Below are 19,220 nucleotides of genomic sequence, written 5' to 3'. Positions count from 1 at the left end.
GGTCACTTTGCACTTTGGTACCATGTTCCCAGTCAGCACTTATGCTTAAAGCTCATGTGTTTCTGTGAAGAAGAAAACGCAGAAGATCAAACATGTAAGTGATCGAAATTGTTGGAATGATGTCAAGAGTCTTTTAGGCATGAAACTTTTTCCTTTATTCTCCACTTGTTTAGTTTTCATCCCACAGCAAAGATACAAAGAATGAAAATGCAATGAGTGAAAAAAACCCATCAAAACTCAAAAGGAAGATGTTGAAAGACATTCAGACTAGAAACTTAGCAAATGACTTTCAGAAAGACTTGTTAATTGTTGTACAGGATTATCTGTCTCAGAAGCTAAAAATGAAGAAACATGGATTTGTGTCATGTTTTTAGAGTACTAGGACTTAGTAGGACTTGTAGATGGTTTTCATGCCTGACTTGATCAATTCCCCAAATCTATGATCGTCTGTAAATCTGCAAGCAAACTTCAGAAAAAATGATCCAGGAAATACTCCGGGAGAGTAAATTTTGGTCCGCCAATCTAATCTTATAAGTGGTATTTGTAGCTGTGAGCTGATGGTCAATTCAGAGACAAAAAGGCGACTGATTCAAGGGTTTGGGATTTCTATAGAGTTGGTAGCGCTGTTGCCTTGCAGGAAGAAGATATTGGGTTTGAATCACCTCCTGGGGTTTTTTACTGCGTGACGTTTGAATGTTCTCCCTGTTCATGCGTAGGCTTCCTCCCACAGTACACAAACATGACTAGAGTGAAGTGTGTGTGTGTGTGTGTTCATTGTTGTTTTCCCTGTGTGTCTCTGTGATGGACTGGCTATGTGTCCAGGATGTGCCCTGCCACACCGCTTCCGGCGCGGAAGGATAAACAATTAAAGATAATGAATGGATATGGATTTTTTTTTTTTTGTCATACCAGATCATATTTACAAGTTTTTGAGGAGACACATTCTTTGTAGAAACCTTTTACTTTCAGCAGCTCTCTAATTGCCCTGCAAGAGAAACATTTGAAGAAGAAACTATTAATCGGACAAAATACTTGGACAGTGAAAAGAGTGATGTCACTACAACGATTCTCCCTCTTCGCCGTAGTTCTAAAATGTGATGAACTGAACTTACAGCTTTCACTCTGTTCAAAACTGCGCTCCGGTTTGATGCCAGAAACTAAAATCTGCCTTTGTATGTGTGCTTTTGCGGTATTTGTTTCTTCCTATATGAGTGGCCTTTCAGCCTTATGCTTCTTCTCTGAGCTGATTCCAACATTTCACACCGAAACACATTAATCTCTGTCACAGATGACACATCGACCTCATGGAAGGGATTTACAAATGTTTTTCTGTTTATCTCAAATGCTGTCAGAGACAAAGCCTTAGAAATTACTGACACAATTGAAGTAATAATTTTGGAAATCCTAATAACAGTGAGTTCATTTTATACATAGCATATGTACTGTAAATGTGTGGTTTAACCTGTATTTTTTAATAGCTAATAAACTGCTGTAGTTCATGAATAAAAACATTATCATTCTGAATTCTTTTACACTGATAAAATCCCCTAAAACGGACTTAGGCTGACATCACTGACTCACTTTTCTACAATCTGCTGTTTGCAGCAAATAAAATAACAAACTGCTGATAATATTTTTAGAGAAGCTGACTGCTAAAACTTCAGCTTATCCCTTTAAGTCAAATTGGGTTCCAGAGACACTTATTTCTTTTAATTGAAACAATTGCCCTCGTTTTATGTATACACTCTTTAAGAGAGATTAAAAGCTAATTGAAGAAATGCGTAAATGGTATAAATGGTATCTTCTTTCTGAAGATACTGAATGGATTTGTTTTCCTGAGAATCCTATAAATCCAGTGAAAACATAAAAATATATATTTCAGTGAAAGCATCAGATTCTTAAGTGCTCAGCAATTTGTTGCTGCAGAAAAATCCTGCAGATATGTTTTTCCTCCAGATCCCTGATGGGAGCGTTTCAGCCCGTACCCCCTGACAAGGACCCAACTTTAGAAAGCAGAATGACAGAGTGCTGCAATTCTGGGGTCTCATAAATGAACAAATAAACACTTTTTATTTGTTGAGTACTCTAGTTTTCTAATTACAGCCTTGAACTTGCGCAGCGCAGCCTCTAATTTTTCTACCGAGCACAGAAACTCTCGGAGCCGTCTGCGGCGGCCCAGTCAGTCGGCAGATGTAATTACCACATCATCTCTGGTCCCTTGTGCGCTGGGAGGGATGAAGAAACAGAGAAGGACTGGGAGAGAGGAAGATTGATCCTGGTAAACAATAATTAGGGTTGGGGATGGAGTACTGTGGGACGTCGACGAGGCGGGATAAAGTGAAAAGAGGTAAAGCAAAGGGAGAATCGAGACGGGCAGAGTTGTTGGACAGGAGAAAGTCTGCCTGAGGTTGAAACTTAAAAGAGCTATTATATCCAACTGTGTTTCATTTGGGGGCTAGTAGAAAATATGCTTTAATTTCATAAATGATCCCTGGTCTGTAATTTCTTCTAGATTAATAGTGAAATTTATAGCAACCAGTTTTAAGCCTAGGGATAATATATGAATTGTTGAAGCGCTAACAAGAAAACTGTTTTATGGCTTATTCAGGGCTAAGCGGCTAATATTTTATAGCTTATTAAAACCATGCATAGATACGTTTTAAAAAGAAAAAGAAATCAATTTGTATGTGATGACGTTTGCTGAGCTGCACCAGTTCTGTTTCCTCTCGTTTGCCCTTCCAGATTTCATTTTCTTGGCGTGTTTTCATAACCTGCAATTAGTCCTCTGGTGTAAAACCAGTAGCAGGAATGGTTAACATGTGACTCCTTCCCTTTCAAAACATTCCTGACAGACTTCTGTCATTCAATCATCAGAATAATGCACCATTAACGCACCCCTGAGGAAACACATTTTGCTTCATACTTGTTTCTTGAGTGAAGTTTGAACACATTTTAATTAATCGTGTCGTTTCTGACCAACATCTGCACTAAATAGTTGATTAAAAGTGAGACCAGCTTTAAAGTGCAACGAAGCACAGCACCCCTTGTTAAATCAGAAATTTACTGTGATTAAGCGTATTTTGGGGAGAGCAAAGTTTAATTACTACCACCCTTGTTGAATCAGGAGATCACTTTACTAGAACCTGTCTAGCAACAGGAAGTAGATTAAAAAATGTCAAGAAGCAACACGTTCAGATTTAAGGAATATCAAGATAAGGATCGATGCAAAGCTACTCAAAGAAAACTACTCAAAGAGCGTATCTATGACTCTTCCAGTGGGTCATAAATAAACCCAGAGCAACACTGAAAGCATTGCAGACTTTAGTTGCCTTGGCTAAGGTCAAAGTTCACGTCTCAACGATAAGAAAGAGACTGAGCAAACTGTGGACCGATGAGACGAGCTGCCTCGTCATGTTGCCTCCATGGCACGCCGCATTGATGCAGTAATTAATGCAAAACCCATAAGCTGATCAATAGGCGCATAGAATTAAGCACACATTGTTTAATAATGGTTTGTAATATTCTACAAAGGCAGCATTTAGGGTTTTCAGTACCTGTGCCATAACCAGAATTTAAAAAAATTAAGGCTTCAAATATTTTACTCTATATTTAATCAGTGTAAAATAAAAGCTTCACTTTCTAAAATCAGTGACAACAAATATTGAACTTTATTCTAACTTTTGGAGCTGTGCTTGTATGTAGAGATGTGATTTTGGGATGGTTGTAAAGACCTTTTCCACAGCAAATGTATTTGACTTCTCACAGCAGGACAACACTTTTACAATTAACTTAATGATGGTTGAGTTCACTTTAGCTTCATGACAATGAACTGCAGTGCACAACAGCATGACCTCCCCATGGAACAATGTAGATATCATTAATACACTTGTTCATTTCCAGCTGTGACATTTCACAATGCCCTATGGGAGAAAAAATACTACCCATTTTAAAAATATGTAGTAGAATAAAATAACATGCTAGTGTTCTTAGTCTTTTTTTTCTTTTTCAGTGTTACAAGCCAGTGATTGACATTGTTTTTTGAAATATTTCCTTTGTTTCACACGCCATCTTTAAGCGACTCTAATGTTGCTGCAGCCACGTTTTGCACACTACGCCTTTGCAGATTTGTCAGTATGCGTTTAGTCACAATTTAAAAATGTTCCCCATATGACTGCAGCCTCCTGACCGATCAGCCCACATCATCGACAAACTTTCTCATCACTTTGGAATCGTACCGTCATGGCTCCGGCACCATGCCCAGCTACTGGTTTAGGTGAAAATATCTTAGACTTGAGATCAAGATTTGTAAAATAACATTTTAAGAAAATTTATGTTGCAATCCATATTTTTCTTTTCTGTACTACTTTTTATCATAGTTTCCAGAGTAAAATTTTCTGTAAATATTAACTTTGCCTTTTTTTTTTTCTACTGACGACTCATTGAGGTGGTTAGACTTTAGTTAAACATGTTGAAAAGTCAATACTTCCCAGGCTCTTCCAAATAAAAATGACATTTTTCTCTAAACATATCCAGTTTTTTAAAGATAAAACCAGGGGATTTATGTCATCAACATAAAACATAAAGCCACTCTGCTGTACATGGATTACTGAGAACCAACCAGGAAGTGGCCAGGGAGACCATAAGAGACGTCTAAAACATGGTTTTGTCCCTGAGTGCATTTACAAACTAATCAGTTTTGTGGTTTTGAAGTAATGGCTTCTTCCTTGCTGAGTGGACTTTTAGACAATATCAGAACATTCCTGGTTTTACTATCTAACTTTTGTTTTTATGGGATATAGGACATATACACACCGTCACAAGGTTAAGAAGCTGCAGGCCTGTTGCCCTGATGTCTGTGGTCATGGGTGACTGGGGTTCAATCATCTGAAGGACATTACAGATCCCCCACTAGACCCCTTGCAGTTTGGCTACAAATAATGCAGTCAGCTCAGAACTACATCCTGCACCACCTCGACCACCCAGGGACTTGCACCTGCTTTCTGTTTCTGGACTTTAAGACCATCAACCCAGGCATCCTCCACCAGCGGTGAGCCTCCCGAGTGATCACCAGCTTCCTGACTAACCCGGTAGCAGCGGGTGAGAATCTTCTTCTCCTTGGTCTGAACCAGGACGGTGATCTTTCTGTTACCAGAAAGGAGGTGGATTAGAACCAAATGGAGCAAAATCCACTCAGGATTGTAGAGATGTGAACTTTTCTTGTGTTCTTTGGGACCTTTCTCGTGTTCTCAAGCATAGACACTATTTGGATCAGAGACCTCAGGAAGTGCAACCTGCCACTGAAGGTTCTACACTGGCTGCATTCAATCTGCCCTGTGTTCCTTCATCACTGTGTGGTTTGGCTAATCCGCAAAACAGGACAGGTGAAAACTGCAATGAATGATTAGGTCCCCAGAGAAGATCACCAGGACTGACTTTCCATCCATTCAGGACTTGCAGTTAACATCTCTGCAGACCCCACACATGTTGGACACAAGCCGTTTAGTCTTTTACCTTCAGGTTGTCGCTATTTGTACAAACCAGCCATCACAGAGACAGTTTCTTACCCAAGGCTGTGTCTTAGCAGCCAGAAAGCACAGATTGCTACCGTTCATATTCCACGGTATATTCACATAGTTACCTGAAAGAAACAGATTTTTAGTTTCTATTTTCCCTTTTTCATATATGTTTATATTTTAAATGTCTTAAATCTGGTGAATAAATCTAATTTTGATTCTAAGCAGAAATACAAAGACCAGAACAAATTTTCGGCTCAGCAGTTACTATGACCTCCTTGGTTTTTCCTATCGTTTTGGAACGAATCAGCTTAATTTATTCTTGATCTACCGCTTTCTCACAACCATTATTTCGAAGCGCATCTGTCTAGCAGGAAACGGTTAATGTAATCACACAGTTCTCACACAGGGAGAGGGAAAACACCACATTTACCCGGGGGGCCTCGCACAGAGAACCCGATGCTGGGAAGAAGGACTCACCATTTCATAGTGGGAGTGTGAGTGAGGGGAATAAGACTTTACGGGAAGAAATATCTCCCCAGTGAGAGGATTGGTGAAACACGCTACATGACTATGTGTGTGTACGTGTGTGTGTGGCGGACAGAGCAGGAGGTGTGTGTGGTGGTGGTGCTGCTGCTTCAGAGATTTTACAAACATGCCTGAGTGAAAAGCATTGCTGCTGGAATTCCTGACATTCCTTCCTGTGAATTTCCAGGCAGTGTGAGGCTCACTGCTCCGTCTGACATCACTTGGGGGGGGGTGTTCCACTGCTCTTTCGCATTCTTCCACTTGCTTTCTCACAATCCCACCCATATTTGGAAGTGAGAGGAAGGGAATCCCAGATGATGACTCAAAACGCTTCTGCTGCAGTGGGAAACACTCCACATCTGCTTTTCTTATTCCCTCTGCGTGATTGTGACAGAGCATCCGTCTGGACATATACATATAAAAGGAGATCTTAGTGTGTCCTAAATTACAAATGTGGCTTTAAAAATCAGCATTAAGAAGAATAGCCGCAGAATGCATCTGTGCAGAGTAAGTGACATCTAAGTGACGTAGCACTTCTATTTTTATCCCACAATCTCTCGGCAGCAACGTCAGATAAGAAATGCCAGTTTTTGTCCAAAAACGCTAGGCCCAAATGAAGAGGAGCATAAAATACACCCGCCGTAAAGCCCTCGCAGAGGGCACGAGCGCTCCAGGCTTAGTTGACGTGCAAGCTGCAACCAGTCACCCTGCATGAGGCCACAGTGAATGACAGGACCCTTGGATGTTCAGTCTGCTCAGCCGAGTGTGAATAGTCACAGGAAACTCTCCAGAGAGGTTTAGAGAAATCACCATATTTAAAAAAAAAAAACAACAACAACCCAGCAAACTTAAAACAAAAAGGAGTAGAAAAATAAGAGAAAGGGAAGGAGGACGGAGTGGTCTCGGACTGTGTTGAAATTCTCTTTATTGGAAGCAAGAATGATACGGATTGCGGAACAAGGTTTGGAGGAGGATCAAGAGGTCCACAGCATGGGGGGTCCAAAGCCACAGGCCTAAATTTAGACCCACTTTGTTCTCGCGTGCTGATGACAGAGCTCCTGGCTCTTGGGGGCTGTCTGTGGTCCACTGCTCCAAAAAAGGCTGCTGTTGTTCTGTCTGACCATCAAAAACACAGAAGCCCCCCCAGCACCCCACCCCAGTCCAAAAAAAGATATAAAAGAGAGCTTTCATGCCATGTTCTGTTTAAGCTGGTCATACTCTTGTGTACGGGGCTCTGGGGTCCCATAAAATGAGTAATTTACAGACAATATCTCACCCCACGCTCTTTTTGCCACAGACTACAGCGACATAAATCTAAGTGATTTGTAGGTGGAGCTGAGGCAGCGTTCAAAGGCTGCAGAACATGTGTTGCTCAAATTCGGGCAAGTAGGCTTGGAAGGAAAGGCTGTTCTAACACGGACAGGGAAAAAAAAAAGAGACAAAGTGGTGAAGACATGAAAAGGAGAAATGACGAGAAAATAAGACGGCCAGAGAAACAAACTGTAAGTAGTCACGCGCAGATACAGATGTGGAGTGGTGAGCAACAGTGCTTCACAAAAGAGTTAATATCCCTTGAACTTTTTCACATTATCCTTTCATACATAAATTGTCAGCATATCTCCGGAAATCTGGCTGCTACGGACAGTGAACCACGGCCGTAAGAAGTCGACTCAGTCATAGGTAATAAATGGGAAACATGGCAAATGTGGAAGAATGTGCTCTGGTTGGATAAGACCAACCTTTTTGGCGAAAGCAAAATGTTATGTGTAGCAGAACAAATATTTTTCCCATCACCCTAAACACATTAAGAAGCAATGTGGTGGTAGCATCATGTTGGTGTGAGGATTTTCCTTTCAAAGGGACAATGAAGCTGGTCAGAGCTGAAGAAAAGATGAAGTTTCATCAGTTTTCATTAGATGAAAAAGAAATAATCATCAAGTATGATTAGAACTACAGCGACATGATTGGTTGTGAATGAAAAGAAATAAATATATTGAAAGAAAGTCAGATGGGATGAGTTAGACTTTTAAAAATGTTACCATAAAGTCAAATCTAATTAAAGCTATTACAAGGGAAAATAAATCTGCGCCTCTGTGTATTGCAAAAGATAACGTTAACACCAGTCTAGAAATAAGATTTTACCTAGGTGCACAAAAAAAAGTATTTTCTGAAAAAAAAAGTTTTTTCTATTGCTTCATATTTTACTGCATACCAAAACTAAATTACATTTTAGTCTAAACACTGAAATGACTAAAGCTAATAAAAATGTGTGCTCAAAATGAGCACCGGATGATTAAATGGATGACTGGGATCTGGAATAGTCAAAGTCCAGACATGAAAACATGTGACAATCAGTCCGACGGCTCTTCAACCATTTCTTCCAAGAAAAATGGGTAATAATAAATAAATGTAAAATGCTAGAGAAACACAGACTTTTAACTCAAATCGAAAGTGAGCCTGAAACTTTTCTGATTTTTGTTTTTGCAAACTAATTTGAAAGTCAAACCGTAATTTTCTTTTCAWTTTCATAAAATCYTTTAAGATTTTCTGTCATAATGTTGACACAATGTGAAAAYGTTCAAAGGGCACATTTTTCCAAAGCGCTATATTTCACCTAAAACACTCATCCCTCTGTGCTGCACCKATTCTTAAAGAGAAAATAYATTGAAATATATAAAAGGTGGTCATGAAAGAAAGGTTCAACAAATTGATAGCACGGTCATGCAAAAGGTTTGAGAGTCCAAGCTTCCTACATAACCCCATTCCAGGCATGCACATAAGCAGTACAGGAGGAAAAAAATAACAAAAAAACAAATGAGTCACTGAAAACCAACTGGGACGCACAGTGTCACATCCTGAGAAAGAGAGAGAAAAAGAACGATGCCCTCCTCTCATTAAAGCACAGATGGATCCCTCAATCTGTTAAATGCCAGTGTGCCAAAGGACAAATGACCACCAAATCTGAAAGACCGCCGAGCAGAAACCTTAAGCTCTAATCGATAAAAAGTGATTAGTTCAAAGAATATATATATATTTAAAAAAGATATAAATAGCTATACAGAGAGAAAGCTCTAACAGTTTGGCACAATTGAATTTTAATAAAGGCTCTTGGGTGACCTCTAGTGGTGTTACAAGGAACACCCGATGGTGTGACGTTAAGCTGGCKCATACCACTGCTTAAAAGCAGAGGTAAATAGGTCAAATTAAAAGTGTGAAATTGCGACTTTTGCTCTCGGTTTTGAGGAGACACCAAAGCCAAAGCATTTTATGAATTTAATAGTATTTTTTTCAAATAAAAGAAGAAAAAAGTCGACTTAACCGAGCCGCTATCAACGCCGTGTTGACTTGTATGTGACCGACGCAGGAAGTGGTCACACCGAAAGGCGCCTTTTCTGAGCTCATGTTGTCAGGCAAAAAAAGAAAAAAAAAAAGAACTAGCTACCCCGGGATGGAAAAAGGCAAAGTTATGCTAAATGTAAAGAAACAACATGGCTGCTAAAAAGAAGCGCACTCCAAACACACAGAATGACAGCTGGGTTGTTATCGCCGCAGGTAGGCTACTAGCAAAGGAAAATAACACAACTAATAGTGCTAACTTGCCAAAACCTACTAGTAGTTATTAAAGCTTAATAGCCGTGTCTACTGCATAGCTTAGCTGACTTTAAGTGGTGGTGCTATTCTTAGTCTTTAAGCTGGATGAAATACATGTAAGCTTATTTAAAGAGGAAAATATCCTCTAATTGCTGGCTAATGCTACGTTATGAACGTACTGTTGTCAATTCTATCTATCTATCTATCTATCTATCTATCTATCTATCTATCTATCTATCTATCTATCTATCTATCTATCTATCTATCTATCTATCTATCTATCTNCTATCTATCTATCTATCTATCTATCTATCTATCTATCTATCTATCTATCTATCTATCTATCTATCTATCTATCTATCTATCTATCTATCTATCTAACTAACTAACTAACTAACTAACTAACTAGTGATTGCATCCTCTTGTTGGTTCTTTACCTGTTGTGACAGTGTTTTTATTGACAGTGTTTTTATTTTCTGTCCACAGACTCAGTAACTGAAACACAGAAGCACGACTGTGATCCAGATTTCGTGAAGCTCAGGAATCCCTCTACAGGTTTTAAACTCTCCATTGTTAATCGGATCTCTTGGTCTGCACTAATGGTTAATTTATTTCTGGTTTCTAAACTTCAAAATGATGGTTTAGTCCCTATAGGCATGAAAAACAAATATATGCATGCCATCTAAATTAAATGAGATTCTTATTATTTTTTCAATTAATATAGTCCTTTTAAGGTGTGCATATAACCTTAAAGTAAATTCATAATTATTGAATTTGTTTCTTCCTCCATGTTCAGTCATAACATCAAAACAAAGAGCAGCTTGTAATCTATAAATGCATCAACCAACATTATGCACTTTGGTGCACTTTGAGTTTGAGTTAAATAAAAATCTGATTAATGCAGTAATGGCGATAATCCTTGAGTTCCTCAATTTCTGCTGGATTAAAACTGCATCCTTTGTCAAATAACCTTCAGCACGTTTTGTTCCTCTGTCATGTTGTATAGTCTTAAAAATAAACCAAACTGGGTTAAAATTGGTATCATCAGATTAAACCTGTAAGAAAACTGGTAAGGAAAATTGGCCAGTAAAAAACCGATTGGTGAATTTTAACCTGGTTTTCTCGTATCTTGGATTTAGGTGAGTCATTTCTATGTTTGGATTATTATACAGTAGAAAGACCCAATTAAGACTTGTTTTTAGTTCACTGGAAGAGATGTCCAGATTTTTATTTAAAAGTTCCTCGTATTTGTTAAACTATAAAATGCTGTGGGCTGTAGCATGGTTTTGTGGGAGAAGGGAAACGGGCCCAGAGCACCACAGATCCCCCATGATGGTTAACAGAGGGCATTGGGTGTTTTCTGACATCCTTTGTCTCACACGACACCCACCTGGAATTTTTTGTTGCCGGAAAGCTAAATGTCTCTCTCATTTGACCACAGTTCGTAGTTCCAGCTAAAGTCCTAGTGATGTTTTGGAAACACCCCATGTTTATGATTGTGATGGTAGGACAGAAAACGCTTTTTCTGCCATGTCCCCCAAACCTCTTCCCAGAATAATATTTATTTTCAGTTTTTTTTTTTTTGAAGACGGCACAAAAATATTTGTTTGATSAGTGATTACAAGTGTTGATGAACATGCAGATTTAAAAAAATGCATACAACATAAACTCTACGCCAAAAAAAAAAAAAAAAAACCTTCCCGAGTTTCTGCATATTTCCCAGAACGTTTGAGGGCGACCCTTTCTATGTTTGTTTACTGCTGTTGCAGAAGTGAAATTAACACTGTTCYTCATTTCCCCCTGTTCTTGTAGAAGAGGCGTCTCTGTATTTGCTCGGTGCCGGTGATGTGCAGCTGTACGAGGTCAAGGCGTTTGAAGAAGACTTCCACTCCTGGTTCGTTGGACAGACCGTACAGAGAGGTGTGTCCCATTTCTTGTCAGCGTCAGAGTTTGACCGACTTGTCTTTCATCAGAGTTCGACTGAAAAAGAGTGAAACAGCGAAACGACAGAAAAGCTTAACTGCACTTAAAACACTTAAAGCATCCATTTAGAAAGAGGCCGTTCTCACAAGCACATATAAAAACCTCGAAGTGTTTTATAAGTTTAAAACCGCTGAGAGACGCATTCCTCCCTCTGCACATTTCTTTTGTCTTTCGTCTTTTGTCACACATTTCATACCAGCAAGCAAATCTTGATATCAGACCAAGAAAATTTCCGAACGTAGTTTCAAATTTTGATTTTATTTTTTAACAAGCCAAAACTTTTCTGAACTATGTCATCCCATATGAAAATGTTATTGCCTTCCCTTTTAAATCATTACTTTTATTAACCACATTCAGGGTTATGATCGTAGCATGAAGAACTCACCTAAACATAACTTGTTTGACAACATTACACGGGCAAAAAGATCTCAAAAAGCAAGAAACAATTCCCTATCAGTGTTTCCCATTGTTGAATTTAACGTCTTAAAGTTTCAATGTGTTTCCTCTGTTCTTCTAAAAAGTTAAATAAGATGTCTTGCTGTCGTTTAGCCTGTTTTTTTTTCTGTTCTGGTGTTGTAAATTCATGTCTCATGCCAATAATTTTTCATGTTTTGTCTCTGCTTATAATCAGATGGAAAACTTCTCTTCGTAACACAGATGGACCCTCTCTATCTGATATTGCCCTATATGATTAAATCTGGCCAAGAGGTAAAGAACCACAATTTGCACACCTGCGTAAACCTATAAAATACATGTTGAGCGCGAAAGATTTGAATATCGTGAAACGCTACATTTTTTTTTCCTGTCACTAATTTCAGAGTGAAACTCTTTCGTTCTGTAGATCCGTCGCGTGAGGAGTGAAATATTTCCAGCCGTGGTTGTTTGTAATCTTGATGATTGTGCCTTGCAGATAATGAAAACTTTAAAAGCAGTTTCTCAGAAAATTTGAACATTGTGAAAAAGTAAAAAATTAAAAACCCAATTAGCTGCTCAGCTCAAAACATCTGCAGATGCTTCCGAGTTTCTAAACGAGCTTCTCAGTCTGGGTCAGAAGGCTGTGCCTTAAGTCGCACAAATGATAATAGTTTAAGAATCTTGTGGTTCACGCAGTACCGAATCCAAGCATATTCAAAGAAAGTTAAGTGGAAGGAAAAAGTGTGGGAGAAAAATATAGCACAGTGTTTTCAGTGTTCTAAATTGTTGAGATGTACCTGTACATTAACATACTCAGGTGTTGAGGCGTGTTCAGGCATTTTTTCAGGATGTTTTTAATTTTAAATATTAATCCTTGGAAAAATCCTGAAACCTTTGCTCAAACATTCCCCCCTCAGTCTGATGTTCTGTATTTTGTCCACTACTTTGCTATAATTTCACGCATATGAAATGTATGTTACCTCATAAGGTGTTGAATTATTTTGCATGTAGAACCAACAGAAGCAGACGTTTGTCTGACCCTTTGGCCGTACGTGAAATTTCCCCCACTGAGCTACGGTAAGGGATATTTCTGTTTTCTGCCACTCAGGGGAAATTCCAGCCTGTGGATCAAGTTGTTAAGGATGATGAGTTTCCAGCGAGCTCCAGGCTGCTCAGATGCACACGCTCCCTGACCAGCCTGCACCACATTGCAGAGGAAAAAGGTGACGTTTCTTTGAAGGCAATCAGCGACAATCTTAAGTTACAGCCTTTATTTTAGCTGCTCATTCAGCTGATGCAAAGCGGCTGTTGTAGTAAAAGCCTCTAAATTATGAAACAAACTGCTCCTGCAGCCACTAACACTGCTTGTTTTTTGTTGTATTTTTTTCATTTTTCCTGAGACACTTCTTTCCCCTGGCTTTTTAGCCAGCCTTTTTGTTAATTGATTGTTTTTGTGTCGTTTAAAAAAATCCCTCACAAATGGACTTGACTTGTGTGCCGTTTACAGAGGTCGGAAGCCTGAAGTTTCATCGCTACAGTCGAGAACGAACCATGAACTGGTTACAAAAGAAGGTAAAGACGGCGCAGGATGTTAAAGCAGCAAGAGAAAACAAAAGCAAGTGGAAAAGTGTGAAGATGTTCAATACTTGTGCCGTAGGTGGAGAGAACCATCGCTGCCCTGAAGAAGAAAAATATCTGTGTGGGAGAAGGAGTGAAATCCACAACTTATGTCAGAGTCAAGTCTGAGTCAGACGACCGGGAGGGTAAACCTGCATCGCTGTATTTCCCTTTTTAGCCGCACTTTGCAAACGTATTCAGGCCCTTCGACATTTCGTGCGTGTTGTCACGTTGCGGCCACAAAACTCCAAGTAGTTTACTGGGATTTTATGGGATAAAGGAAGCGGTGCGTAAATGTGAAGTGGATGTAAAATGGACATGGTTTTCAAAATATTTTACAAAATCTCCCACCTTTTGCTGCAGATCCAGCAGACATAGGATATGTCTACTGGTTTTGCACGTCTTAACATTTCGTCAAATTTCAAGTGTTTCTGCTGATTCTCAACGGATTGGGGTTTACTTTATTGTTCTTCAAGGAAATAGAAACTTTAACTAGTTTAAATGGTACTAATTTAGTATAAGTAGTTAAGCTAGTTTAATAGAACTAGTCAGATAGTTCTGTTAGACTAATAGATCTTTATGTTTATCTATTACATAAAATTCATATGACAGATTGAAGTTTGTGATCGTAGCGTGACACACATGTAGAAAAAATACAAGGGATATGAACAGTTTTGCAAGGCACCCTTAGTACAATGCTAATTTTGATAAACTGATAAAAAAAGAAAACATTCATAAACCTAAATGTACTTTAGCTGCAGGTGCTGATATCAACCAGTAGATGGCAGTAGTGCCATATTATTTTATGGTGGCTTCATCACAGCCGCCTTCAACTTTAAAAAAAAATCTTTACATCACTAACTATTTAAATAAATGATCAGGATTTCATGGCTCATCTCTTTTCTTTTCGATACAGAAGACTACCTTCGCTACGCTCACGGTCTGATATCCGAGTACATCAGTGAAGAACTGAGCAAAGCTCTCCTTAAACACTTGGGGCAAGTTAAATTGAATGAAAAAAAATTATTTGCATTTGTTTTTGTGACTTTGTTGACAAAACTCATCTCTTTCTAAATGCCACAGGTTACAAGAGCTTAAAAGTCCGAAGGAAACAGAGCCTCCGTCTAAGGTATGTTGGTTTCATGGAAGAAGCTTGAAGTATTTCTCAGCTCTTCTGTCTTGCATGATACTAAAACCACTGTGCGCTTTCTTTGAGTCTTCAACCCTTCTCTGTTTTTGCGTTCTTTAATGAACCGATCGCCCTCGGTCGCTGTTTGTGTGGTTTAATCCTGCGGTTTTGCGGGCTTCAACTTGAGGTCGGTGGAGCTGGCAGTGGTGCAGTCTGTGTTTTTGTGCTTCTTGTTATGAAAAGCATCTCTCACTTCCTCGTTTGGCAGAAGCGGAAACTTTCCGACAAGCCGGTGGAGGCTGGAGAAGACTACACAAAATTCAACAGTGCAGACTTTGCACGGAAAGTGAGTGCACGCGTATTAAGAAACATCCTCAGCAGATTCAGACCTCATTTATTTCATTTTAAATCAAACAGTCAGCTGTTTAATATCTTTCCAGAACCTCCAGTCGTTGTGTATATTCGCTTATTTACTGCTGTCTTTAAGCTTTGTGTGTAGCGCAGTGGGGCTGCTATCATGATCCTCTGCTGTTCCCAAGCTAAATAATTGCATTATGCTGTTACTTTATTTTTGTTTTGTCGTTTTTTTTTTTTTATTCCAGCCACCCAAGAAGATGACAGCTGCTCAGAAAACTTTGGCTAAAGTGGACAAGAGTGGCATGAAGCCAATGTCTTCTTTCTTCAGCCCAAAGACCAAAGCTGAAAAGAAGTGAATGTGTTGTGCTGTTTGGATTCGCCTGACTCATGTTTTGTAATAAAGGAAAGAAAAACCTACCTGAAAGGCTGTTTGTCTTTTTAATTTTTGAAGGAAAAGGGATTAAGAAGAAGGGGATTTATTTGTTTTCCCAAGTAATAAATAATACACCATAATAAACTTCTTAGTGCTTGTAGGCTGATAGTTTAGCTTTTAAATAGCTACAGCAGAGATCCTCTGATTTATACAGAGGATCTGCGTATAAATTATGATGTGTTTATGAAATATATTTACCTGCTTACACGTTGATTCTGTTTTTGCTTTTATGTCACCTAATTGTTTCTGACTGTCAAACTGATTTAAGATGACGTGAGTAAAAACAAAATTGATGTTTTCAATTGACTCGATGTATTGACCAAATCAATGGTTACGTGGAATAGTGAAAGTGGTAGCAACAAAGCTGGCCCAGAACATCACACTGCCATCTGCCGCTCTGACGTTCTTTTCTGCAGCAGTCGTATTTGTTTTACTCCACTTGCAGCAGAAAAGGATGCACGGCTTTCAAAATGTTTCACTTTTTTTTTTTTTTACTCTTTTAACTTTACAAAATGTTATTTCAGAGCCCTTGAAGACGTTGTTTTGGGAAAACCGAGACAGGCCTCTTTGTTCTTTTCCGAGGTTTTGACCTTGAAAGTTTCCCATGAATGAAATTTTTAACCAGTTGAAGATTTAACCTCGGGGAAGACGAGTGAGATGTGTGTAACCTTTCCCAGGCTGGTGTCAGTGAGTTTGTTTCTTGTTTGTACTTGAATTTCTTTAGTTTGGGACATGAGTTGTTGCTTTTTAGATCTTTTATTCTACTTCATTGCATCAGTCAGGTTATATTTAGTTGATTTCTTGATTCTACAGGTCTCCATATTATTCAGCCCTGGGTAATGAAAGCAAACAGCTGTCCAGAAAAGTGTAGTCAATCATGGGTAAATCTTTTTTTTATTTTTTATTTTGAAGAGGTTCAGATGATTTTGGAGAAATCCTCATTTAAAAAAAATGTGTCTGATAAATGCAGATAGGCTCATATGAAGCATATAAAACATTTAAAAACAAAGGGGTGGGGGGAGGTTTTTCATAGCTTTGTACACCTTAATAAATTGACGACTCTTAAAAAATTGGTTTATAAAATGAAAGCTGAGCCCTAAGTATTTACCGTGTTAGAATTATGTAATAAATCTGGTGGGCATAAAAACACAAACCCCCCCAAAAAATCTGAAAAGTCAATAAATCTGTACAGCGTTAAAGCTTTCCATCTGTATTTATTCACCCTTCTTGTACAAGGCCTATTTACCCTTAGCATGGATTATTGTGCTGTATTTGAGCCGGTATGAAGCTTTTCACGCCGCCGGGAGGCCTTGACCTCGCCCTCGCCATGTCCACCTGTTAAACGAAACATTAATTCATGTAGCCGTCTCTGACTTTGAGCTTGAAAGGAAGCATTGTTGCTTTTCAAAAATGGTCTTTGATACCTCGCAGAAGCACACACTCGCGGGTCTAGACTGTAAACTGCAATCAGCCAAAATTCAACATTTACCAACCCTATTGAAGGTTTCTCTTGCTCAGTTCAGCTCGAAAGGCATTTAGAAAGAAATGCGAGGAACCAGGCGGTCAAATTGATCTCGAAGATGACTGAAGAAACGGAGAACTTTTAGAAAGGATCTATGTTTGGCCAATGGAGAGTCTTCCGAGTTATTTTCTTGCTGTGCAGTACAGCTAGAAGGTTAAATGATTGTAGTGCGTTCATATAAAACACATCAAATTTGCAGCTTTAATTACAGGTTCCTGTCATCCACGGGTTCATGACTCAAAGATTCAGTGGTGCTTTTGGTATAAATAATTACTTATTAGCACAAAAATATTTCTGGACCAAATTTTGTCCCTTTAGAAATTGGTTGACCAGTCCTGATTCCATGCCTTCTGTTTGCCCAGTTAACCAGTCACTCCAGGAAGCTGCGATGTTTTGATTCAGTCGTCCGAAAATTTTGAGCATACTTGCAATATTTACCAATCATGTCAGCCTCTAGGGGAGTCATCACATCATCTTCTCTGTTAGCCCTTCAACAGCATTTTTACCAGCATCGCTCTGAAAAGTAGTTTGTATAATGAGCTCAGCAGATGTACAATTTGACCAGTTGCTTGCTAATTGCTGCTGGCTAGTCTGAAGGAGCTGAGTGGGGTAGTTTTGGGGAAGGGCTGCTCTGTGAGTTGGAAGCTCTGAAGATTCAAAACTGCAGCTCCGAGGAGGAGATGCGCCTTGATGGAGACACTAGATCAGTGGTTCTTAACCTGGGTTCGATCGATCATCGACTGTATAATTACAGTAATAATATCAATAAGTTATCATTATTATCAATAATGATAACTTATTGATAATAAGTTATCGTTGATAACTTATTATCAGTTATCAATAATAATAAGTTATCATTGATAACTTATTATCAATAAGTTCCACAACACATCTACATCTCAAGGTTGCCAAAGTCAAACTATCATAACTGAACTACTTTCCTCTCCCTCCATATTTTTTTCTTAATTACCTTTTTCCTGACCTGTTAATCTAGTGATAGTGTCGCAAAGCACTGCATCCCTTTGTCTTTTATCAGGCATACATTTAGCATTTTGTGCGTCATATGTATATACATAAAAACTATTTTTTATATTCAACAATTTAATTTCACACAATTATCGCTGTAAAAGCCATTTGTTTGTTAAATACGTAATGAAACATATTGTTGTAGCTAAATGACGTATAGTCACAGAAAGAGGTTATTAGTCCAAGTTTGTCGTTTATTGAACGTTAAAAAACTAAAAAGCGGCTGTGATGCACCAAGACAAAAGTAAAAAAAAAGTAAAACAACCCGAACAGGTGATCAACTCTAAACCACTCGCACATTTTTACTCTCCGTCTCTCTGTGTCATTTAAGCACACCCGTTTCCATGGCAACCTCCTGCGCTCCACAAGCCGACCAGAGATTATGTTAAAAACATAACATTCAGTCCGTTACGATATTGGGTTTGCAGGCTTGATATTTATTTTTGCGATCATTAATAAGCCTCCCTGAACACAGCGGTGGTTGAGTAGTTAATTTTAAACTCCTGCTCTGTTATTTTGGTAATTTGGCGCAACACCTTGTTGAAACAATAATTACTGAGATTATTATTTTTGATTATTAATTTGAGCGCGTTTTGTTGATTTCTTTTTTGTTGTTGTTCTTTAATAAAGTTACTAACGTTTTAAGCGAGTCAGAGGAGAACGTGTTGGTCTCAGCCTTCTGGCGGCGTTCAGTTTGTCACCTATTGCCGAGATCGACTCAAAACCTTCCGCGATCGACGTGTTGCACCGCTGCTCTAGCAAAGCACGAACAGTTCAGAAACAATATGAAACAGAAAAAAAAATATTTATTAACTGATTAAGTCGTGCTTTAGATTGTTCTTGAAAAACTAATCAGTCACGGTTAATTAGTGGGTGCACAGTGAACCCATTGATATTTTTTTTTTTACAGCAGACAGTCGCTCCTCTCTCTTGCAGGTACTGCATACCCCCGCTAAATCTTTTAGGGGTACGCAGCAGTGGCGGAGCCAGAGGGGGGGCCAGTGCCCCCCCTGTCATCTGATTGGCCCCCCCAGTGGCCCCCCCAGATGATTGACATGTAACAGCACCAGGTTATTCCTGTACATTATTTGGAATCATTCTAAGTCA

The 19,220-nt window shown here is 38.9% G+C and overlaps 1 protein-coding gene across 3 annotated transcripts; it reads left to right on the top strand.

The window, feature by feature from the left end:
- Positions 1-9,382: 9,382 nt before the first annotated feature.
- Positions 9,383-15,549, top strand: rnaseh2b (ribonuclease H2, subunit B). Of its 3 annotated transcripts, none has more exons than XM_008434190.2 (11): positions 9,383-9,593; positions 10,119-10,187; positions 11,445-11,552; positions 12,247-12,323; positions 13,138-13,252; positions 13,537-13,601; positions 13,687-13,792; positions 14,563-14,644; positions 14,730-14,775; positions 15,047-15,121; positions 15,378-15,549. In XM_008434190.2, the coding sequence occupies exons 1-11, from the start codon at positions 9,530-9,532 to the stop codon at positions 15,486-15,488; spliced, it is 918 nt and encodes a 305-aa protein (XP_008432412.1). In that variant the 5' UTR covers positions 9,383-9,529; the 3' UTR covers positions 15,489-15,549. The 3 variants fall into 3 exon arrangements, with proteins under 3 accessions (XP_008432412.1, XP_008432417.1, XP_008432405.1); XM_008434183.2 differs by having other exon boundaries at positions 9,384-9,593; positions 15,044-15,121; XM_008434195.2 differs by lacking the exon at positions 15,047-15,121.
- Positions 15,550-19,220: the final 3,671 nt, after the last annotated feature.

Source organism: Poecilia reticulata, linkage group LG2 (genome assembly GCF_000633615.1).
Source record: "Poecilia reticulata strain Guanapo linkage group LG2, Guppy_female_1.0+MT, whole genome shotgun sequence".
Classification (NCBI taxonomy): domain Eukaryota; kingdom Metazoa; phylum Chordata; class Actinopteri; order Cyprinodontiformes; family Poeciliidae; genus Poecilia; species Poecilia reticulata.
Note: the sequence above shows the minus strand (reverse complement) of the source record. Positions and strands in the feature narration are given on the sequence as shown.

What these genes read in the sequence shown, in the direction of transcription:
- rnaseh2b (XM_008434183.2), top strand. Translation starts at nt 9,530, where the DNA reads ATGGCTGCTAAAAAGAAGCGCACTCCAAACACACAGAATGACAGCTGG. An exon ending in CCACATTGCAGAGGAAAAAG is followed by an intron (nt 13,253 to 13,536) that starts GTGACGTTTCTT and finishes TGCCGTTTACAG; the next exon opens with AGGTCGGAAGCCTGAAGTTT. An exon ending in GCTCTCCTTAAACACTTGGG is followed by an intron (nt 14,645 to 14,729) that starts GCAAGTTAAATT and finishes TAAATGCCACAG; the next exon opens with GTTACAAGAGCTTAAAAGTC.